At 38.1% G+C, this 25,245-nt stretch overlaps 1 protein-coding gene and 1 long non-coding RNA gene across 2 annotated transcripts; one reads left to right on the top strand and one right to left on the bottom strand.

Annotated features, from left to right (window-relative positions):
* Positions 1-269: 269 nt before the first annotated feature.
* On the bottom strand, positions 270-25,245 carry mdfic (MyoD family inhibitor domain containing). The gene is made up of 5 exons (XM_026923280.3): positions 24,962-25,245; positions 24,488-24,656; positions 21,162-21,296; positions 7,113-7,376; positions 270-3,622 (listed from the first exon to the last, which is right to left on the bottom strand). Exons 2-5 carry the CDS (start codon positions 24,576-24,578, stop codon positions 3,372-3,374), a joined length of 741 nt encoding a protein of 246 aa, XP_026779081.1. The 5' UTR covers positions 24,579-24,656; positions 24,962-25,245; the 3' UTR covers positions 270-3,371.
* On the top strand, positions 14,155-20,077 carry LOC117599567 (uncharacterized). The gene is made up of 3 exons (XR_004579967.2): positions 14,155-15,766; positions 16,619-16,725; positions 19,601-20,077. It is a non-coding gene; the product is annotated as an uncharacterized LOC117599567 (long non-coding RNA).

Raw genomic sequence — 25,245 nt, 5'->3', positions numbered from 1 at the left:
GCAATGTTATGGCATTCAAAGATATCCAATACAATTGTGTGCTTCCAGCCTTGTAGCAATAGTTTGGGGAAGACCCACATATGTATGTAAAGCTCAGGTCCACAAGCTTTTGGACATGTAGTGTACAACAATGCGTAGACCAATGATAATTCCCCAACAGGACTGTAGGTCGGAAGCAGAGGACCAAACACATCTCAGTCGTCTTCTTACAGTGAACGGGTGCAAAATAATCATCTCTACACTTCACTATCACAAGCATGACCATAGAGTTTGGTTTCAAATTCTTTTATTCTAAAAAAAAAAATCATCTCTAGTCCAAAAAAGCAAGCAAAGCTTCATATATTCTAAGACATACATACAGTAAAAATCTTACTTAAGATGACTACAGGGAGAGAAAGATAAAAGAACTGAGAATGATTTTCAAAAGAATGTAGTACAATGAATACTGACAAACAATATCACTTTGAATAATCTAATAAAGAAAACTTAACATACATTATTATGTTAAAATGTGACATTATAACGGTACTGGAAAACTGGACCCTGCTTGTACATATGAAAGGATAAATATGCAAAAACTAAAAAAAGAAAAAATGTATTCACATTTTGTCATATAAATTTTGGCACCTGCATCCATAAAAATGGGTTTGTTTGTGTGTGTGTGGTTTTTTTTATTTTAAACATTTACAGATACAGTTTGTTGAAGAAGTGCTGTGTTATTTCAAGTGTTTCATACACCAAGCAAACTACTGGTAAATTTAGGGTTATGAATCACTCGTTACATTAAGTATCCAGGAAAAAAAATGTAATTACCAAATTGGCATATATCTAACAAACACATTTACCCTGCAGTGACTCAGAGCTAAAACATAAAAAGTTAGTTTTACTGAGTTTTGTTTGTGCTCTCAGAGTCTTGAGATTAAAAAAAAAAACGCATTTTAGTGCATCCAACATTGCTATTTTCTAATTCCAATCCTATCCCTCTTTGAAAAGTGCAGTTTAGCAAGTATGTCTTTTACATTTAACAGAGATGAGTCAGTTTTCACAAAAAAAACACAAACAAGTCGTACCAAATGTATCAATACAACATATTGGCCCTTATTTATCAAAGTTATGAAGACATGAGCACAGATTTCAGTGCACAGAATGACGTATGACTGAGATTGCGTCTCAGTGATTCAGGAAACTGACGAACGACATCAAAATGAGTGGTGACTTGGCACAAATGATGAATCAGCTTCAGATGTGTGGAATAAAGCTTCCATGCACTAGTCCCTTAATTTGCATTATATGCTGCATACCTCAATTTACCCTCATATGCCTTATTTATGCTTCTACACTAAACCCCATTACCTATATTTGTGTACGAGGTTCCCATAATCACAAATGTACTCATACTATTCTACTTATTATAATTGTTATAATTATTGATAATGTACATTTTGATGATTTAACTGCAAATCAAGTACTTGTAAAGTGTAACGCTCACATTTTCACACACTCTGACCAGATGAGAGCCTGATCATACTGAGATACCAAAGATGAAATCGATGAATAAGGAAACTGCTGATGGAATCTGCATGCACTACTTTTTCAATCAGATTTGACTGTAAGCAACATTAATGAATAAGGGCCATTATGACAATAAAATGTAACATGAAAATCAATTAAATCATTTCATCTAGATTAATGACTACACGTACAACCAATCTCAAAAATGCTGGTTCAGGAATGTATATTGTTTTGAATAATATGTCCAGTATTTAAGAGAAGAATGTGCTATGCTTTTACATTAGCAGAGGTTAAAAAGAAAGTTTCTATAGTAACGAACACCAAGACTGTGTGAGAAAACACCATGTCTGGTTACCAAATAAGGAGAAAAATGAATATGAATGGGATTAAGACTTGTTAAACTAACCTAAAACAAAGGACTGTCTACACAGAAGATCCTATTCTGTATGATATTGGGGTTTTTTTATGTTCATACTTGAGTCATAATTCATTATTGCTTATTACACCTTCTAATCACACTCAAAATTATGGACCTGTAATGAATCAAGATACAGTAGACAACGCTTAAAGAAAGCTTTACCAAACAGACGACTAAAAAAAAACCAGGCTTGTTGAGTAAGTTAAAAAAATACCCATAAAACATGCACAGAGCCTTGACCTCTGCCGTATAAGAGAGTCACGAACCTGTGGAAATTACAGTGTTGTTTTAGAGCATAGTAGTTTAAAGCCTACCCTAATGTAATCTACAGTAATGTAATCATGGTTTAAACTGAGTAAGACACGAAACACCAATGACAGACTGTCAAAAAAAGGACATCTCCAGAATTACTGACATGATTCATGAAAATGAATATATATATATATTATATTATATATATATATATGTATATATTCTGAATGACACATACAACGAATGGGATTTTTTAAAAATCCTCTATGCAGAACTTTTCAAGCTCCTTTATATTCCCAGATTTGTACATGTGGACTTCCCTCTTCAATTCAGACAAAAGATTTTCAACAGCGCTCAAATCTGGACACTTAGATGTCCAATGCAATCCACTAATTTTGTGTTTCTGCAACCATTTGGATGTATATTTAGGCTCATGATCTTGCTGAAAGATCCATCTATGGCCAAGTCAACAACCAGGTTTTGCACTTTAATATCCTAGTGTTTAGTGAGATTCATGAATCTATCAATCTTCATAAGAACATATTTTACTGTGGGCTTGTTTTCACACTCCTGGATTCTGCACTGGAAGCATAAGTTCCATAAAAAATGTATGCATTATAAACTTACAAACTTATTTTTTGAAAGTATGGCATTGCATGTTTGCTTAGTAAATCTTGCTTTTTGAAAAATAACATGTACAACCTCATTCACAAAAACAGACTTTGTCAAAGAAAATTTCTGGAGCAAGATTTTTTTTTTCCAGGGATAAGAATTTGTTTGCATTAGTTTTAAATATTCATTAGGGTTGTCAAAAATTATGCCACATTTTTAGAGATATTATCATTATTTTTTTGTTAGAGAAAAGGTAAGTAGTTTCTCCAGTTCATTCTGAATTGTGTGTAATGTTTATTTTATAAAGTAATATATGCCCATGCTCATGAAGCTGCCAACAATTCTGGAGTTAGAGTTAGTAAAGTAGTTAGAGATAATAGCATAACTGACAGTCATAACCTTTACATACACAAATATAAAACAGAACATTTTTAGTCAGTTTAAACTGATAAAGCATCTGCTTGTATTTTTCACTTGAGAGTGTGTGTAGATACATGCATACTTTCAAACACACACATGTACTTTCACACACAGGATGTCTCTGTCTCCATGTGCTATCTACTGGCAAACAGGGCTTTTATGTGGGAAAGCAGATGCCACAGCACTCCATGCAGATCTCGAGACAGTCGGAGGACTCGCAGCAGGCGTCCATAATGCCGCAGTCCATGTCGCAGGGGCAGTTGCAGTCGTCTCCCAGGTCGTCTGCGCAGCAGCAGCAGCAGCAAGCCTCTGATGTACAGGCGCCACATGATGCCTGAGCCACCACCATGTTGCACAGGGTGAGGAACTCACAGAACAGGCAGGCTAGGATGCAGTGCACACAACAGTCTGCTCCCACCAACCGGTGAAGAAAAGACAATTCAATTAGCAAAGGAAAAACATCAGTAAACCCAAATGTGCAGCACATCAATAATCATCTATAATAAATAGTAAACCTGCAGGACATCAACAGAGTACTACGTTTCAAAATGCTACATTTTATTTCAAAAAATGTTTCCAGTTGTGGATATTTATGCATTTTCAGTACATTTTAACTGATTTATGAATCACAACATAACTGTGTGGGGGTGTGGGAGTGTGAGGGAGTAGGGAGGATACCAGCTAAGCAGGGAGGAGAGATGGGAGGAATCAGGGAAATTCAAAGGAATGAATTCCACTTTAGGGTTGATTAGTAGCTTTGGGAATAATGGGGTTATCATCATGCAAGAGCACAGGCTTGATCACGTAAAGCTGATTACCAGTGTCCGAGATTTTCCCTGGCAAATTGCACTAATGCTACCATTTCTCTCATCCCTGATTAATATTTGACCTCTTTCCTGACCTCTTATAGGGATGCAGCACATGATTTCAAATTACAGATGTTTAAGATGACAGCTACTCAGCTTTTCTGCAGGTTTTCTTACAATGGCCATTTGAAGAAGGTGTTTACATAAATGACAAAGAACATAAATGACATAGCAGATGGTATTTTTTCGCTTAGTCAGTTATTATGTCATAATTATATTACTATTATAATACTACTTAAAATGTAAAACTCAAACGCTTCCTGAAGGTAAAAATGTAGTGCCAACCACAGCAGACAATTCTAACAGCAAATTTTTTTAGTACCTAAATAATTATAGCTTGTAGAGCTTTCTGAACAAAAATTTTCAAAAATGTGCCTCTAATGAAAGTTACATTTCATTAGAGGCACATCACACGGGTAACTAGAACTAGTGTTTAAGAGACTAACAGCACCCTGCTGGGCATACTTTTTACAACTATGAGCCAAGTAATTGGACTTGATACATATTTTAGAGAAATGGACTTGATAGTGTCATTCCAAACAGTACATTTGCATGGCTTTCATCGGTTCACAGTGAGCTGTCAGGGAGAATACTGAGTCTGACTGGAGCTCCTATAAGAAGAATAAAGAGGAAAGCTCAAGAACCTGAATGCTCATGTTTGTTTAATCAATGTGTTTTTGTTATCAGGAGAAGAGCTGACCTGGTGAAACAATAACCATGCTTACACGCAGATCAACTAAAAGCTAAAATGCATCATCAGTTTGAAAAGTCAGGCAATCTGTCAGATTATATTCTGAAACCATGACATTGTCCTTCATCATGACTCACCAATTAAATTGATTGTTTACAATTATTAAACATACAATAACAATCACTGATGAAATCCACTTCAACTTCTTATTCAAAGTCCAAAACTTTTTTGTCAGATTTTTATTGGTAGTTTCTAGATGCAGATTTATGTGATACAGTGCTTTATGCATTCCCTTGGATGCATAATTTATCAGCAGTGATTATTATGGATCTTAAGGAATGAGAGGCTGGGTAATGTACGCAGGAGACAGGCAGGCCTGCAAAACTGACATCACTTCTAGGAACATGTTATGCTTAATGTCAGCTGTAGCTGAAAAAGCCCAGAGTTGAAGAAACCCAAACCAGCCTGAGCACCGCAGAGGAAACAGTATGAGACATCTGGAAAAACCCAGAGGCTAACATCAAAAAGAGGGGCAGCCTGACATAAAACAAGATGGATCTGGCACAGAACAGTGAATTGTGTAGGAACACTGAAATGGAGAAAGACTACCTTCTGCCTCAGACCCCAAATGACAGGGGGAGCAAGAGACAGGCGGAGATATAGACTTATAATGCGCAGTCAAGTAGGTAAAATTTAAAGCTGCATTATATATGGACATTATGCTGCAACAGCAAGACACTGGCAAACATCTAATAACTGCTGATAGCACTGCTGATAGGACACAAAAAAACATTTATATAACATTTATATAACATGATAAAGCATCGGAAAGCTCACCTGGCATGCATGTGATTTGTCAGTGGTTATTTGTAGATATTTAACTTTTGTAAAAGCACAGTGCACAGCCAGGGGTAAGCTCTAGAAAAAGCTAGAAACTTTCCAGGGGAAAAATATTTGGCTGAACTGAGGAGTAGAAACAAAAAAAAAATGTAGTAATATAAAATATTGAATAGCAGCTTTTCAGTGGACTCTGTTGCCCTAATTAAATTTGTGAGAGAGCTGAAATGAGTGCACGCTTACAGCACAAACTTACTAGCACTCAAGGTCCTAACCCATTCATGAAACAAAGCAGCTCTCAATTAAACGTCTCTGCAACAGGGTTGCTGTTATCACGGTTGAATATTAGTGCCAGGCATGCAAGCCAAGAATGCAGAAAGCAGAATCCCCTGAGCGGCTCCTTGTAAGGCTTTATTCTTCTGCTTTCCCACCTGTTTAGAAGCTAATTTCCCATGCAAACAGATTATGCTAATCCATGTAAACATTAAAACACAACAGATTGCTGTTCTCCAGTGGGAAAATAAATACTTGAGTGAGCATATTGATTTAGACCACAATTCTACAAATAACAGACACAAAAGCAGTAATGAGACTTACTGAAGTGGCTTTTTTTTTTCTTTCTCACCAATTAACAAGTTGATGGTATGATACTATTGAAACAGACACTTCTGTCAAATCAATGGGGGCATGAAATCCATGCCACAATCTTCCCATCTACCATAATTAAAGTTTTTCAGTGATAAGCTTGTGGCACCATTCATATTTAAGAAAACACACTATAATGTACGTATATTATATTAAATCTCTATTTTCACCTTAAACTAATGCCACTTGTAACCACACAATGGACATATGCTTTATAAGAAATGTTAGTATAAAGGGCAGCATGAAGAGCACTAAGCCAAAGTGGGGGGTGTGAGACGGTACTGTGTGTGTGTGTGTGTGTGTGTGCGCGTGTGTGAGAGACGGGCTGAAGTGGGCAGAGGTGTGTGTTGCAGAGCCACAGAGCAGATCTTAATGAGAGGACACTGTGAGAGAGCAGAGCGAGGGCCCATGCAGAGGTGGAGCTGACATATGGCAGACCCCCCACTCTCCATAGCCTTGTTAAAAGGTCACACCTTGGTGACCATTACTAATGCACTGGTGAGCTCCTTCATTACTGCATTCAAATCATCATCAGACCTGACAAGGTGCTAGCTGCTTTTTTGGATTATCAAAGACCTTGCACAATTTTAGCCTTGTGAGCAATGACACATATCCAGAGAAACAAAAAAAAAAAAAGAAAAGAAAAAAATCTAGTGTGATAATTATAAAAAACTGACATGTGATGACTAAATGCATTAATATATTTGATTATGGTTGTGGATTAGTTTGCAAGTCCAAAGAGAAGCAAGAGCTTAAAGGGATTGTGCAATAATTATGCAAAATTACTAAGCATATAAACAGACGTGTGTGTGAGACAGAGAGCAAGTGTGTGTGTGTGTGTGTATATAGTATTGCTTACCCTCTGGAGAAGAGCCAGGTTTGTGGGAGCCTGTGGAACTGCCTTTGCTCCTCCTGCTGCTGTCACTGTTGACGGACAGGCTGGAGCGGAGTTTTGTCTGCACACGCTGAGAGACAGGAGGTGGCGGTTTCCTCGTCTCAGAGAAGGACGCAGAAGAGGCTGCAGGCTGCGTGGCTCCTGGTGGAGTTCTATGACCATTGCTCATGCCTGGATGGAGGCCATTGTGCAGCCGTGTGGCCTCTCCAACACTTGGCTGAGGCTGGGCTGCATGCACACACACACATACACACACACACACACACACACACACAGAGAAAGAGAGAGAGAGAGAGAAGACATAGATTTAGTGTAATAATTTTACTAAAAAATTTAGTAGGTAAATTAATGATTCAAACTTGTTTATATTGTAGTATTACATGTAAATTAGTGTCCCAAGTCTTATCAAGTATAATACTAATAAAAGTATCGATTTAGCATACTATTATCAAAAAATATTTTATTTCATAACAAAACATTTTACTCATTTGGCCTCTGCACCCTAAACCGTCTTTCAACACAACACAAATAAATATTACCCACCCTGTGACCAGTAAGCTATTTCTGTTAGGGCAAACAACAGCACTGCTAGGAGAGTTCACTATCATTAGCTGGCCTATTATTAACAAACACTTCAAAATAAACCAGGCCAACAAGCCAAACAAGCCAAAACTAATGACTCAATATTTCAATCCCTAATTAACACATATGGGGCTCAATTTTGTGATAGTACCACACATTAAAAAACAAGATATAAAAGTGCATATGGTACATATTACGTAAAAATTATGTTTTTTGGACTTAGATGGAGTTCAGTGGCGGTCATTTCACTCACATGTGTGGAAAGGGAATGGGTTCATGTTCTCAAGGTGCATAACTATAAGATGCTTCAGAAAAGCGTTCGGTGTAAACTAGCCTTCAGTAGCCACAACTGAGCTGTTTGTAATGAATGAATTAAGTCCGGTGTAATAAGTTAATATTTGGGTGATGTAGCCTATTTGTGATGTGGAATTACTTCAATATAGAACATCAACAAAACCAGGCTGTCAGGAAAATACTGTCTATTTCTCCATCTACACTAGGAGGTGTCTCAGGAGGCAGCAACATGAACATTTTTGGACTAACTTAAGTCTCACTAGACTTACAGTGGTCGAATTTCACATCCACTTTTATGCCGTTCCACCTACATGAGTGCAGAAGGTTAATTTATGACCATGAAAACACCAAAAGTGAGCAAACACAAAACAACTGACTTGCGACAAACAAAATAAAAAAAAACACTAGTGTTAACCAGCAAATTATGCTCGCGCCAGCACAAAAATAAAACCCATGGAGGTTTTGGATTTGTGAGGGTGAAGAAAATGCCCTGCAAATTTCCACTGCAGCAGATGAAAGAAGAAGCCCATCATTCAGCATAGAGATTATTATAGAAAGCTAAAGGAAAGAACACACTTGCTGTGATCCATTATCAGAGGCCTGTCCAAGCAGAACAGCAGCCTACGTGCGACTGAGAGTGTGACTTTCGTGCTGTCTCTGCTCATAATAAGGTCCATGCTGCCATGATGTTCATTCACTCACAGTCTGCTGTGTGTTACAGGCATGAGGAGATGCTGGAATGAGCTGATCTACCTGATGAAACAGGAGCAGCGGTATATTCAGCAGGAAGATCTCCTGTGTATTCGGCTCTACTGGGAGAGCTGCCTTCCTCACTATCTGTATCAGAGGAGGAGTCGCACCACAGACACTTACTGAGCTCTGAATTATTCATCTTTCTTTGCTCCTGTACATTCCTGGGTTTCATGTTGCATTTTCTCTGTGAAAGTCTATACAACAGTAATTATACACCAACTTTTTTGACAGCTTACAACAAAGCATTGATTTGCAAAACAACTGAGCTTTTCAATGAAGTCTGCAAGAGAACAGCTTTTTTCCTGTCGTTTTTGAATCGTCAGAACACCAACAAGTGCAATTACAGTTAACAAGAGGGGAGAAAAAAAATGCAGCCCACTGCTTTTTAACAACACATCACCGAGGGAGATCTCTGACAGGAATGCAAATGTAAAACAATGCAATTAAACACAGGCAGAGCATCGATCGTCATCCTCTGACCAATCTACATGCATGCTCTCCTAAACAAGTACAGACATCTGGGGGGCCAACCGTCCACATGCATCTTCAAGCCAGAGGTGTCCAACAGCAAGCATGCCCAATAAGCTCCTGCCTATTATCCCACACAGCTGTTAGCCAAATTTTAAACGAACTTCCAAGTATTGATGAATTGAACAGATTCTGACCAAACTTATGCCTTTGTCTAAAAATGTCATGGATACAAACACTGAGAGACGATACTGAAGGCTCAATGGAAAATTCCTCAGATACCACCACGGCCGCTCCAGGATGTGTATTAGCACAGAGCATGACAAAGATACATACTGTACATTTTAGGAGGAGTGATCTAACATTATTATTGAATGAAGTCAACGTTTGTTGCCAGTCTAAGATGTTTTAGTGCTATAACCGTTCCTGATAAGGCACATTCCTTTACTAAACAGTAATAAGAAACCCACTGTATGAAAAAAAATAACAGTGTGTAAGTGTCAGATCACATTTCCAATTCTCCGGATGCAGTCAAAATGTACACAAACAGTCTCAGCTGAAGAACAGGTTATACACACATACACACACAGTCTATGACTAAGCATTAGTGAAAGTAAGCATAAAAGAATGACAGCAGCTAAGGACACTGTCTAGTGCAGTACAATACTGTATATATAACATCCAAAAACCAAGTGAAGAGCCCTGAATACAGATAATCTATAAGAAATATGAATAATGCTTCAAGCTTAGCATACTAGGTATTGAAACAGACGCAGCTAATCAGAAGAGCATGCAGTATTCTGACTACGGTTGTATACAAGCTGACAGGTTGCATTAAAACACCATGTTGGGTGGGGGGCAGCTCAAATTGGACTTCTAACCGCTCTGCTTCCAACACATCAACAACTGTTGAGAGTGTACATTTGTAGTTGAATAATACATGGTACTCCTCTACTCACTCTGTCAAACACATCACAGGCAAACTGGGGGTGAGTGCTTCTTGACTGTCTAAGCAGCATCCCAATTTGGTCCCCTGTATCTGACAGGCTGAAATATCTTGGGAGCATTTTTAAAAGGCCAGTGTTTGATGGATTCATGAAGAACACACAAATATAATTGCCATTTGTCACCATGTGTACGGCGGATACCCCTCACAGGGACCGTGCAGGAGGCGCCTGGAGTGAACCGGCATCGCTGCTGTGCCGCTCGCTATGTAAAACTGTGGATAAACACCATCGTTTTTGTGTCACAGAAAATAGCTCCATTGGAAGAATTTAAAATTGTACCCCAAAGACACAGAGCCAGAGCATCACAGACCTCCCAAGAACGAATATGTATGAATATCAACGGCTAGGAGCAGCATAAACAAGACTGGTTTAAAAAAAAAAAAAGAAAAGACAGTCAGATGGGAGGTTGTAGGAGACAGGTAAGGAAGACCAGGTACACACATTCACACACATTCATTTGCACTACTGTCAGTGTGAAGCTGAATCACAAATAAGAAAGGGAGTTAGACTTCTCTGCTTCACCACTTACTTAGCCTTGTGTCCTGTATTTGGATTTGTTTAGGGAAATGCCCATCAGTTGTAATATTCAGTAATTCATCTGTCACCTCAGTCATCCAGCTAAATGACTGAGTAACAAATTTCTTATCATCTCTTAATAGGTAAAAATAATAATAATTAAGGCCCTACCATGGGAAAATAAACACAGTGCTACAGTGTATTACTATATACACTAACTAAAATCACTCTAACTCTCTAACTAAAATCACCCTATAAGGTGTACATATCAGATCATTATTTATGCACAGTCCCTTAGAAAGATTTTTCCTGACTGAAAGAAGAGTTGCATATTGAGGATAAACCCATACAAAATGGAATTTGTATGTATTCTATTGGCATCTCTTTCATAATACAGCCAAACAGAAAACTTCGTTTATCCTCCTGTGTCTGCCCTCCTGACTGAAAGTCTCATTTGCAAATATGCAGTGACTTACTAGCCAAGCTTCTGTCCTCTACGAAAACAGCCTGGGGTGGCATGTTTTCCTCCAAACAAACACACTTGCTCATGCTGGTCCATCCACAAGGACATTCTTTTCATTAGAAACTATACATTTCCTGCCTATATCAAATACAATGGGATTATGTCAAAAAGAATAATGAATGAATATTATTACAAAAGATTCTGACTGCAAATTTCCTTTGGCACTTCAGAGCTCATACATCAGCTGACCTTCCAACTCTACTGCAAGGACTTCCTTTACTGAGTAGTGGGGTTTAAAAATAGTCTTCTCAGATCACACTGGAGGTGTGCACTGGGACTGGGGTAACACAAGACCCCAGCAAGTCATGGGAGTGGGCAGACGTCATGCAGGCTGAAGTGGGAGGTCAGACACGAAGCTCACAGGACAAAGAAAGGCCACATGAAAGCATTTTGGACACTCAAGCACGTGCACTGGGCCTGGTGTGTGTAAACTGGGACCTTCCCTCACTGCTTTATCTCAGCAAGGGTTGCTATGGTGTAAATGAATTTCTATGTTTATATTTATTGTTTATTTAGAGTTGGCCTATGAAGTTACATTTTGGGAAAAGAACCAAATAAATTTATTAGGAAATATAAAGAATGAACAAAAATTAATGCAGGATTCCTTCAGAAATCAGAATTCCTTTGGTAATGGGTGGGATTGGAATAAAAAAAAAAAAAGAAGGCATTCCCACACACACCTATAAATCACACTACCACACAAAATCTGTATCTGTATCTGTTTTTGTCTTGATCTACTCTAACTCTCTCGAAAATAAACTATGAAGTGGTTTATTACATTTGCATAAAGTCACTCCCTTACTAAGATATAATCTGTCTTATACTGTTTATAGTGCTAAAATGTACACCTTTTGTATTTTCCTGCGTCTATGATCAAAGTAAAGTGCCTCAAACTGTTTAGTCAGAAGAAATGTCATGTAAAATGTTTACAGTACAACACCATTTCAGAAAACCTATACATGTTATATCTTATTTTACTCCCACTTGACCCAGACAATGAAATACAGCAGGCCTTACTTCTTAATCGTTTTGTGTCATGCTACATTTTTTTTATATTCTGTGACAATAATGTAAATTTATCAAAGAAATTGTACGAATGTCAATAATGTGGAGTGTAATACTGTATACACCTGCTGTATAAACCTGACTCTTGACAAGGTGTTTGATATTCCAAATCACCCTCGTTCACACTCACCCACTGTGTGTCTGCCCCTCTCTGTCTCCTTCTTTAATAATGACTAGGAAAGCCAGGCTCTGGGATTTACTAATTTCAAATTTGGTAATTTGGCTGCTGATTGAGTGGAAAAAAATAGCCCCTTCGGACCTTGTTCTGCTTAATTACATTTTACAGTGGAGAAGGCAACTTGAAAGACAAGAGTGGAGATTCTTATGGAAGAAATCCTTTGCAGCTCCAGGGAAAGCAGAGGCAATCATCAATCATTCTTTGATTTCAAAATTGTATTTACTGCGATTAACATGTCTGACTGCTATAGAAATCATTACCTCATTCAGTGAGAGACAATTTGTGTCAAATGACATGCACTGAGAAAAATCATTTTCAGTTTTCAAGAGCCTGAATCCAGGCTCTGAAGTGTCTTTTTTGTTGTGCCATCATCATCACAATGCAAACTGAAGAGACCCAAATAACACACTGGCATAATAGTTGTAAAATTAAAAAAAAAAAAAAAAGTACTTAGGGGTTTCTCCTTTTTCACTTTTTACTAATCTAATGACTAAGGCCTTTTTCTTATAATCTGTTTCTATTCTGGGAAAGCAGAGGAATGCAGTAAATGCAAAACTTTACCAGACGTACAGCTGTAAATGCACATCTTGTACAGATTTAGCCTTTTTACACAGTTACCACATTTTCTCGAAAGATCAGTTATGACGTGACTCAGAGCAGGCAGCTGTGGCAGCTGCCAGCGCCAGCACGCTCCACCCAGCCTCCCGAATAACTCCAAACAAAAACCCAGCAACACAGTGGTGAAAGGGGCAAGATGGAAGGAGGGATGTATTTTCAGTTTCAGTTACGCAAATGACTCACAGATTCCAACAAACTCAAAAAAAAAAAAAAAAACTCATCCAGTGCTTAGGGCTGACCGAAAACAAACTAGCTGAAGAGTCCAACAGCGTTATACATCAGCTTTACAAACTGACACAAGCATGACGTGTCTTGTATCAGTGGCCAGGAAAAAAGAGAGTATGGGATCTGGGAAAGAAGCGCTTCTCCCACAGACTGGACAGTTCATAAAAAAACATCTATAGACATGGTTCCTTTATTTGCTCTGTATCAATCTCTAACATTAACAGCACTAATATGACAGCTGTGGGTCAGTGAGCTCTGGCTTTAGGGTGCCAATCAAGACCTTAAGCCTAAAAATCAGGTTAAAGGACAGAGGGGCTCGTGTGTCTGAGTGGCTTTTTAACGGGAGACGGCTGTATCGATTTTAGCGCTGTGTGCACTTCAGCTCCCTGGTCACCCCTGAGTGATCAGAGGCCTGACGGAATGACCTACTACGGAGCCAGTGAACCTGCAAACACGCAGGGCCAGAGGGGGCCACATCACCAGAGAGCTCTGTAATAGAAAAGGGGTTTAACCTTAATGTTGAAGCCAAAACCCTGTTAGAAGGCCAGTAATCCCCCTGCTCAACTATCATTTGAAGTGTTTTTTTTTCTCCCTTCACTGAAAGGCACCGTTTCTTGCTTTGGATGGCAGGCCTTGTTCTGTGTTGCTGTATAGTAGCTCACAATTCTCACACAGAATACGAGCTCCCTGTAGACTGCAAACACCACTGTGGACATCGCATCCACCTCATATTTCCATATGTAAACTTCCCTTTCAGAATGAGCTTACCTTGTTTAAGAAGTTTGAGGTTCCTTATTTTGTTTCAGCACAGAATATATTGACATAATGGTATTGTGAAGTTGAGAAAAGTCAAACACACTATGATTACATGGAAAGAAATGGATGCCTGCATGAGGTAATTGGACTAAATCCAACATGCAGAAATTCTTTGAAAGGCTTAGGCTTTGGCAGAATGCTAATTAAAATGCTTGAAATTTTCCATATGAATTGTATCTACACCCAAGACAATGAGGAAATAATTATCACAGAGGTAGAATCACAATGGCCATTTTAATCAACCTCTGTGCTAGCATTTCACCCTATTTATACCGCTTTGATTTCATGACCCACTGCGAAGTAATCACTTGAAAATTAGCCTTCTGTTCTAATGGGCCCTTGCGTTGGAGACATGTGATCAGACAAAATTAGCATTCTGTGTAACGTGAATGATATGAAGCCATTCTTTAAAACTAAAGTGATTAGGATACGCAGGTGCGAGGAAAACATATGCCGCTATATTCTTTCACTTTTTAACCAATTTCTTCACAATGACATTGCTCAGTCTGAGGGAAAGAAAAAATACCCACAAAGATCCTAAAAGATTAGTGCCTGCCATTTATGTGACTAATATGGGTCGACAATTTAAATACATTTTGTACACAATCCGGTCTGTTATTAAATAGTTCTGTACAACATACTGAGACTGCCGTGCCTCTTTCTACACATGTACTAAATTCATGTTCTCAGGATGAAATATTAGCCCCCACCAAGCTTCTCTAACCACAGACATCATAAACACCATCCAATGTGAAGTAAATTTGATTCAATCTCTGAACTATTTTTATTGAGTGGTATTCATGATAATGAAGCGGCCATGAAAAACACAGATAATATACATAAACAGAGCCACTGCACAATGACATGGAACAATGTAACCTTGTGAGAGTAAGCACTGAAGCATGGCTATTTCGGGCTAGTATTCAGGAGACCACATTTTCATTTGAACACACTGTCATACGGTGTTCCTTTTCAAACTTGCAACAATCGCATTATAAAACGATGACATCATTTTATAATGACATGACCGATTAACAACACCGAGAAATACCTATAGAGGTATTAGAAAATAGCTCTCTCTCTCATGTCTTACATTTTTTTTGTTGTAATTCTATCCACTCCACTCAAAACACAACTAACTTCCCTAAAGTGACTGAAACACAGTAACAAACATATCAAAACTAAGAAACATCTCTGACTGTTTAAGCTGTCTTCTAAAACATACCAATTTAGCAGTGTCTAAAGTTATAGTTGTATATTTGTGTATTAGAGCAGCTTCAGAGTTTTTCATAGACGATGGACAGACGCACACATAAGATAGTAAGAGAAAGTTTTTATTCCATTATTGCATTAAGGCTGGTGTTTCTAATCTATCGGCTTTTGTTCATGGTTTTATCCTGACATTTATAGAGTCTGAGCTGAGTCACGAAACAGTCAAGAGCAAGTTGAGTCATGAGTCAGTCAGCGCGCAACTTAAGTGTGATTCAAGACACTCGAGAAACTCTGCTACACACTTAAATACAATCCTTACGAAGGACTTCAGGAAAACCCCAACTTTATCATCAGAGACATGGTAAGCATTGGAGGGTATTAACCTCTCAGAACACTCTAAATGTTCTGAGATGTAAATCTATTCATGACTTGGAGATTAAACATTTGCTAATGTATTACTTAACTGTTGTTTTATTTGTTCTGGAAGAGACATAATCAAACTTTATTAAAAATAAGCAAAACATTTAAAGACTTACATTATATGCCTTGTAATGGCAGCAAAGCAAGTATATTACTTCACACTGAATACCAGTTAATCACACGATCCTACGATCTAACCTGTGCAGTTCCCACACCGATCACCAATGACGGAGAAAAGACATTTCAATCATCATCAATTTGCCTGACAGCTCTCTATATCTTTTATAAAAATGTGCCTTCTATCATGGCTAAAATTGTCAAAGTAGTCTAGAAGGAACATTCCCAAAGTACTACCTTAGCCAGTGTTTTATGCATCGGCTATGCCATCTACACTGAAATGGCATCAACTGCAACGCTGACTGAAACACATCTTAAAAGAAATGAAATAAGAAAGTAAACAAATGAAATGAGAAAACTGAAATGAAATAAGGAAGTACTGTTAAGAAACCTTTCACAGTGTTTCATACCACTGGGAAGTAACTTAGTAACTGGGAAGTGCTTTAGTTCCATGGATTAACATGCAACCAAGTTAGTAACTTGCCTCTATATTGATAAATATAATAATAAATTGCTTGACAAAAAAAAATATTATTAGACAACAGAAAAAGACATAAACAAGAGCTTTTCAACAAGCCAGACTGCTGCTAATTAAAAAGATATGTAAAAAAAATAACAGTAATAACAAAACTCTTAATATATGAAGAACTAATACATGAACTTCATGGCATCGTAGGTCTCCTGACATACCACGAGCAATACGTTTCAGAACAGACCAGCAAAAACACACTGAAATTAGGCGAGCAAAGCAGTTACTGAAGATGGACGGCTGGACAGATGATTGTAAGTTGTTGCATGTTCGTTGTCGCACACAGTTACTGTGATAACGCAGCAGAAAGTCATTATTCTTAATCTCTTCACTAAATCATTTGCTCTGTCGCACTGCAATACGTATGTAACTGATGTAATTGTTTAATGGGGGGGGGGTGTAGATATAATGCATGTTGTATTCATTTTACTTCATTACAACAGAAAAAATACCAGAAGCTGGCTACAAGTCATCTGTAGCTGCTAGTTGCTAGGATTAGCATTTAGTCAGTGTTAGTTGGTTTTTTTTTTTTGGGTTAATTACTTGTTAATAAGGTCAGGAATGCTGCAAAACTGAAGTCAGGACTGTACATAAACATGTTATTAGCTGTAACTAAGCTCATTATCAAACTGAAATAAATTATATAAACTACACATGCATGTGCTCTGTGTTGAACAGCCACAGCGATACTTATTTAATTCTTTTATAGTGAAGTCATTCCGATAAACAACATGCTGTTTCGTTTTCTTAATTTCAACCCCGTTCATGTTTTGAGAGTGAAGACATTCCTGGCTTTACATGTTTGGCAGCACGGACACGGAAATATAAGACACAGCAGAGATGTTTAGGTGCTCTGCTCCGAAGACAGACAGCAGGTTATTAAAGTTCGTATAGTATACAAAATAGACGGAAAGGAAACACACATTACGGAACACAACACACTTTATTTTTGTCGATGTTAAATCTGCAGACACCAGACATTTAAATCGTCTGACTTGATAGCCATCGCAATTGCTGGAATCTATCAGCGATTCCCGACGCTATCGTCAATCATCCCTCGTCCCAAGCCTCCTGTATATTAAACAAAATGGAGAAGTTGTGAGGTATCATGGTTAAATATTGGAGTGCACGGATTTGGATGTGGAACCTCTGATTTCACAATAAACACAATAAACGTTCGTTAAAGAAATCCCATTTGCATATCTTCTGAAATATCAGTCCTGCAAAGCTAACACCACAAAACGATTAATAAACGGTACACTGTTTCCAGTTATGAATGCTTGGAAACACCACAAATCCTACACACACCCACAACCTGCAGTCTGGCGGCCTAGGACATGATAGACGCTAATTCTTTATGACACAATAACACTTGTCTGTCACATGTTTAATAATAACTCCAATTTCCCAGGAAGATTTTAGCTCTACTTCAGCTCTAAAAATGCAAAAATACTTCGTCCTTCACGGTTAACTTCATTCAGAAAGGGTTTATTAATAAAAACATGTTTTAGAAACACGTTAAGTTAAGCAGGTGATGATAAAAAGTTAAAAGTAAAGAACTGCTGTTAGACGGCCTAAACTGTTCTAAGAAAATATATATACAAAGGAAAAAAAACCTGTCTTAAATTTCAGTTTGCCTTTGTCATGATGTACCACGGGTGAAACAAGGCCTTAGCCATGTGAACAACTGAGTTTTATATCTGAAAACTATACAGTAAAACTTGTGAACTGTCCCACGATATCGATGATGTGTAACATCGATCACGTGTTTTGTGTGTGTGTGTGTGTGTGTGAGAGAGAGAGACAGAGAGAGAGAGAGACACTCTGTGATGAGGTCTTTTTTTGCACTCCACACAATGGAACTGTAGGAAGAGGGTGTGTTAGTAATTTTCCCCTCCAAAACAAGTGTAGAGAAATTTCCAATCACAACCTCTGTTTTAAATCTCTTTCCATAATTATTTCCTACCAGTGCAGGGGGAATTCAGGAAAGAAACATCTTTTCCATCCATATCTATTGATGTGAATCTATTTGCATAAAACATACATACAAGGTTGCAAAACCTTTAAACTATCAGGCTCTGAGTACACTTTTTTACACATTATTGTTTACATTGAAGCTCAATTCTAAAATATGTGCAACACTTTATCCTGTGAAAAGCTTTCTAATTCACCAAGCTCAAGTTCTTAGCTGTGATTCCCAGATCCAGGCCAGGCAATGCCAATGCCAAACCACAACGGGATTTCCTTACTCACACAGCTCTCAAAGAGGAGGCTTTGGAGAGGAAACCACATGTAGAATTATCAACTATGATCCAGATTAATTGCTGGATGAAGTGGAAGGTTAAGTTCAAATCATATTCATCACATTCTGTTATATGAAAAAATAGGCCGTTCTCTTTGTAATCATCTTTCCAATGAAGACTACGGTGCTTAGCTCACAAACCACAATTTGCATAATCAAACTCAAGCACTGTAGATAACAGGCACGAATATCAGAAGTAAATACATGCAGAAAAGTTTCAAATCAATTGTCAGCAAACTGTGTAAAGATTAAAACTACTTTAATGTGTTGTTGTGATATCATTCCGTGTATGTAGTATGTATCGATGCTGAGAAACGTTAATATCCGTGCTGATAATTTTTTATGAGATCTGATCCAAATGTGCATGCTTTGTAGTTTATGGCGCAGAATCTCTTATCAGAGTCTGTCTCATATCGCGTATCTGACTAATTATAAAACATTTCTCTTTCCATGTATCCTAATAACGGAGATCTTCAAACAAGTCCACAGCTATAAATTTGCTAACTGGCCCATTAAATTAATCCAAACAATCAATGCTTTAGAAAGATTTTCAGAGTTAAGCTCAAGAAGACACTATTTTGTTTGCTCTACTGCTTGATAAACGTTAAAATAGAAAAGTTAAGTCTAAGAACACTGTAGCTTTTGCAGTGAAGTTCACCTTCTATGAATCTAGCACTCGTATCTTTCATATGAGGCAAGTAAGGATGAGAGAAACTATCATGGTACCTTTTATATTTGAAAAAAATACATCAAGTGTTTAAACCGGCTGTTGAAAGCAAGGAACTAAATGAAGTGCATCATCTCACCTCTGTCACCTCTCTTTTCAGGGTGCAGCCCAGAGGAACGTAGGAGCATCCGAAGGCATTTATTTTGAACATCACTATATGCATTTTAAATATTTAAAAAAAATATTTTAAATAATCCCCCTTATAATCTATATTCATACATTTATACACTTAACAAAAATACAATGCAATTTTATATAAACAATTTTATATTTGACTCAAATTTTTGTCAGCCAAATTATACTCTGCCTTGTCTGTCTCTGTGTCTCCCCCGTACCTCCTGAACTGCATTTCTGCAACCAGCTATTTGAGGGCTGTATAGAAGAAAAGCTATGTATGCTATTGATCGCAAAACTCAGCAATGACATGGGGATACAAAAAATATGCATTTGCTTCTCTAGAATGAATCTTTTTTTTTGTTTGTTTCAAACCCAAACTGTGATATGTTAATACACCCAGACAACAGGTGACCAAAATCCTTAAAACATGTCATCGATCATTTCAAAGTAACTAATAAAACAAAGCACCTAAAAAACTGGTATGGTGATTTATTCATTGTATGAAATTGGTGTTACAAAAGCACAAAGGCTTTATAAACATGTTATGATTCCTGATGGACAATGGATTTGTGCATTATTCAGTACACTGGGTGATTTGGGATCTTTGGTAATTGTTGAACGCTCTACTTATGGGCAAGTCCTAACCTCCTGGCAGAGGCAACCAGGTTTTGGGCTGAAATATCCTTATAATTAGCATAATTCATGATGGCATTAATCTTCACACAAACCACCAGCCACAAAACAGCCCCAACGCATCACTGAGCCACTACCATATTTCACTTTGGGTATTAGGGCTGGGCAAAATAATAATATAATATCGATATCATCATACATTTTGTCAAAATGCATTTCTGAAAATGAAGATTCTGCCCTGTCATGTTAGCAGCACTTTATGTGCAGGAATTTTATGGTTTAATGAATTTCAGTGAAGCTGGAACAACATGATTAACCACATAAATTCATCGTAAGATAAATAAATGTGTTGATAAAGATATACATTCCAAAAATTATGTCAACATTAATTTTATGTTACCTGCAGTCAAGAATACAAATAAAGAGGAAATAATGAGAAACATTTTAAGTGGTAGTTTCAGTTTCAGGAGTCTAACTGACAGGTGAGTTAGAGACGGCTGAGAGGTCGGGGGTCGCGGCAGACCCCATTACAGTCATGATGATGCAGGTGATGACAGATAGAATACAGAGTATCACCACAAATGAAATAGCCAAAGTCTATTTTGTTTCTAATGTCTGTCATATCTATTGTCATATCTTTGTCATTATATATACACACACACACACACACACACACACCCATAGGACTATATCAGATCTGTGGAAAACACTGGGACACTCCGCTCCAGTACTTGGCTCAAGTAACACAGGCCACAAGTTAAAATAAACCACTGCACCATGAACTTTTGTACGACTTTAAGCTTCAACAAATAACATTTTATACATATACTTGAATGAAGACAGGCAACATTCTACAATATTTTTGCACTGTATTTGCTATGTCAGCATTTAATCTACAAATTAACACTTACTTCTTATCGGTTCACCATGACTGGAGCTCTCCCCGTTCTCGCCCACCTGCCCATCAGCACAGCAGTCTCTGGAAGATGGAGTTGTGCTCGTCTCTGCGGTATCAGGCAATCCGTTAGCATCAGTTTGACATGTGTCTATAAAAACAAAAAAAAAAGTTACAGAGACTTACAATCCAACTGAGAACGCATTAAGCATATATCCACACTTTTCAAAGTAGCCAAGGTAGGGGAAAAAAGATGAAGAACGGTTTGCTTCAGCACCAGGAATAAAAAGAATACCTTTAATTTGCCAGATAAAACAAATTTATTACTGGTGAGCTGTTGCGCAACTGGGTGGGCGACGAGGTACAGCCCGAGCCAGAATTCTGGATCTAATTTTCTCAACTTTGCTCAAAGGTATGTAAAACCTGCCAAGGTTTTTGCAGGCAGGAAGACAGTATTCATCTAAACTGAAAAAAGTACAGGCAAAAAAGTTAGCAAAAAGCATGACTGATAGCGGTATAAAAAAAACAGGCCACTTTTACATTTTATATACTGTCGTAAATGACATGACAGTGACATGACACTGTATCTACATGTACTTCTTAGCTTATAATTATCCGTTTTTCTGAAAAACTAGCTCCTTCCTTCTAGTCATTAGTGCTTAACATCCCTCACTTTGTACGATCCAATACCTGATTTTTTACATTATAACAAAAATTGATGTGTTTATACATTTTAATGCTGAAACTATACAATAGAAAAGTCTGATTATTCAGAATAAATGTTCAAAACTAAGCTTATACAATAGATGATAATGCCAGTCTTCTGAGAGAATATCTCTATTGCTTGTTTAACTTTACGTATCAAACGGCATCCTACATGTTTTGGATGTGGTCCTGTTTCTCTTGAGTTTGGGTTTTCGGATCAACTATGGAAGCTCACATTGAGGGGAATGCAGTACGAGTCATCAGGAGCACATGTCTACTTTCCTGGAACATCAACACCATTTGTTTCAGTTTTGTTTCCCAGAGCACTGCTTATTATACAAGACTAAAGTAAGTGGCTGACATGCTGAAGTAGCTTCATATTCAGAGATAAATACGGTGTTACCAGAGCCCAGGGCTGATTTATGGAAAGCCTTTTTTCAGACAGTGACTTCATGAATCGATGCACACTTGCAGTATGGCCAGCGTGTAATGCATCATAGTATTTAGTGATTACAGTTTGAAATAAATTGTTCTATTCTCTGCACCTAAAAGGGAAATCCAGTGTTAACTGTGAGGCTTTCAAGGTCCTGTGATTATCCATTTGTAGGCAAAGCCTGTGATTGCTTACTTTGTCCTACTTTGCTATTTTTGACAGTACTGTAATGATGCTTTGTATAAATAGGCTGGTTAACGGTTCAGTGGCTAAAAAAATGAGACAAAGCTTATTTTATATGTGATCATCTCACCAGCAACTAGAAAGTTAATTAAAAACTATAATTGGTAGTGGTCCCTGTTAAGAAACACTCCCTCAACCCTCAAGTCAGAAAATAATGAAAACATTAGCATTCTTAATGAAACCACCCATTAATTATATATACTTAGTGTATGTGTGTGTGTGTGTGTATATGTGTGTGTGTATATATATACATATATACATAGCATGTATACATACATGCTAGTGTTTCTGTTGCAGTTGCTGTATTTGGAATTGAATTTCTGGCTTCGCTGCACACCACAAATGTGGCTAAAAATACTCACCATTCTTAGGAAAAAACAAACGGTACATCCGTTTGATAAAAGAGTTGATAAAATAGACTCTGATCCTTGTGTACTTCCCCCAAACTGCTGATACCAGATAAAGTGGCAAAAACTTAAATAAAAATCATAAAAAAAACATAATTTTTTTTCTGATACATGTAATTATCTCATATACATCCAATCTCCCTGTTCTGGAGAGTGACTCAAAGCATTTTAAGAGCACATCCTGGTGTGTAAAGAATCCCAGAGTGTTTCATCAGGAGGAGAAAATCAGAAACTAACAAACTTTCATCAGGGACGGAAATCAGAAACTAACAAACTTTTGCTTTAGCTACCTAGTTACCACAGCTACAAGTCAGCACGAGGCAGGTCGACAGAGAGGATCTGCTGCTTGTTGAAGATGTTTTGTTTGCAGTGAACTGTTTTAGGGCAGTCGATTATCACTGTAAATGAATATATATATATCTTCTTAATGAAGCACACTCGCAACAGCATTGATGCAGTTGGGACCATATTCAGTCTTCAAAATGACAGCGATAATACAGTATAATGTCACATTAAATATTATATAAGTTTGTGGACACCTGACTGTCACACCCATACGTGTTTGTGGAAAATCTCATTCCAGATTTATTCCCTCTTTGCTGTTATAATAAGCTCCACTCTTCTGGGAAGACTTTCCACTAGATGTTGGAGCGTGGCTGTGGGGATTTGTGATCATTCAGCTACAAGAGTATTAGTGAGGTAAGGCGCTGATGTTGGTGAGGAGGTCTGGGGTTCAGTCGGTGTTCCAGTTCATCCCAAAGGTGTTCAGTGGGGTTGAGGTCAGGGCTCTGTGCAGGACACTCGAGTTCTTGCACTTCAACCTTCACACACCATGTCTTCATGGAGCTCGCTTTGTGCACAGGGGCATTGTCATGCTGGAATAGGTTTGGGCCTCTTAGTTCCAGTGAAGGGAAACTGTAATGCTACAGCATACAGAGACATTCTTTTTTACAAAGTATACAATTGTGTGTGTACAACTTTCTGGCGAGAGTTTGGGGAAGAATCACATATGGCTGTGATGGTCTGGTGTCCACAAAGTATTGACCACTCACACACACATACATACACACACACACACTTTATACAATATACATATATATATATATATATATATATATATATATATATATATACACTCCTGTAACTACAGTGTTATTAAATAATTGTAGATGGAGTTTAAAGAAAGATGGCACCTCAGTTTAAGGAAAAGTTCTTCATCGTCTGTGCATGCGATACGCTTCTACAACCGTGTCCATCTCCTGCAGCTTCAGAAGCATTTCACTTCCACAGCTGATGATGAAATCCTTTATCTTTAAACTTTGTGATTTTGCATCATGAAGTGAACCACATAACTTCTACTTCATCTACAGACACACAGCTGACACACTGTGAAAGCATACAGGCAACATGTTAAGGCCTACTGCTGCCATCTCAGTCCACACTTCAGAGAGGAAGAGTGAAGGAAGAGTGAATGTGCAAAGTGCAGTGATGAGCTCTGAGCTTGGTTACACCGTGTGTAAATACAAGCTGATGGAAAAACTGTAAATCTCTCACCTTGGGAGTTAGCCAGCAGCAGACTCGTCTCATGCTGGTGCTTGTCCGGACCTACAGGCCCCTCTGGAGGTAACACTGTCTCCGCGGACATGAGCCAGACCTCTTGTGGAGATACTGTACACACCCGAAACACACACACACAGCCACCCTTTTGTATCAGCCCTCGACCCTGTCAGAGAAGACGCAAAAACAGTAGCTGAAACATAGCTATGGAGCTTCAGCGCTGCTGTTTCTGAGGAGAAACGTGACGTCAGCCAGCAAGATGTCGTTAAACTCAAGTGGAAAGTTTTTGCCCCCCTCCTCCACCTCCTTCTTCTTCTCCTCCTTCTTCTTCTTCTTCCTAAACATGTAACCAGTTCACTCCCTCTCAAACAGCCGACACATTTCACTTTGTCACATGTTAACAACCTGTCTGCTCCTGGTTTTAAGTAACATTTCACCACAGAAAGCCAGAAAGCTAGATAAAAGCTTTACCTTTCCAACATGTCACCTCCACTGCTTCACTTCTTCACTTCAAGTGTGCCTCCTGTTTACTCATCCTCCGCCCAAATAAATCTCTTTCACTGCTTCAGCTTTCACTGATAACACCGAGGCGGAACTTCACCTGCTTTTCAGGAGAAAAGAGAGTTCTTCTGGAAAAAGCATTTCCAGTTAGCAGCAGAGTTTTGAGGCGAATGCGTCTCGTGAGTGAAGTTAGCTGAAGAAAAGTTCAACTCAAACGGTTTTCATCACATCCGGATTCCGCGCGCGCGGCCAGC

The sequence above is a fragment of the Pangasianodon hypophthalmus genome, chromosome 18, assembly GCF_027358585.1.
Source record: "Pangasianodon hypophthalmus isolate fPanHyp1 chromosome 18, fPanHyp1.pri, whole genome shotgun sequence".
NCBI classification, from domain to species: Eukaryota; Metazoa; Chordata; class Actinopteri; order Siluriformes; family Pangasiidae; genus Pangasianodon; species Pangasianodon hypophthalmus.
Note: the sequence above shows the minus strand (reverse complement) of the source record. Positions and strands in the feature narration are given on the sequence as shown.

Coding starts and splice junctions, on each gene's coding strand:
- mdfic (XM_026923280.3), bottom strand. CDS start 24,578: ATGTCCGCGGAGACAGTGTTACCTCCAGAGGGGCCTGTAGGTCCGGAC. Junction 21,297..24,487: donor GCTGCTGGCTAACTCCCAAG/GTGAGAGATTTA, acceptor TTGTTTTTATAG/ACACATGTCAAACTGATGCT. Junction 7,377..21,161: donor TCATGGTGAACCGATAAGAA/GTAAGTGTTAAT, acceptor GTGTGCATGCAG/CCCAGCCTCAGCCAAGTGTT.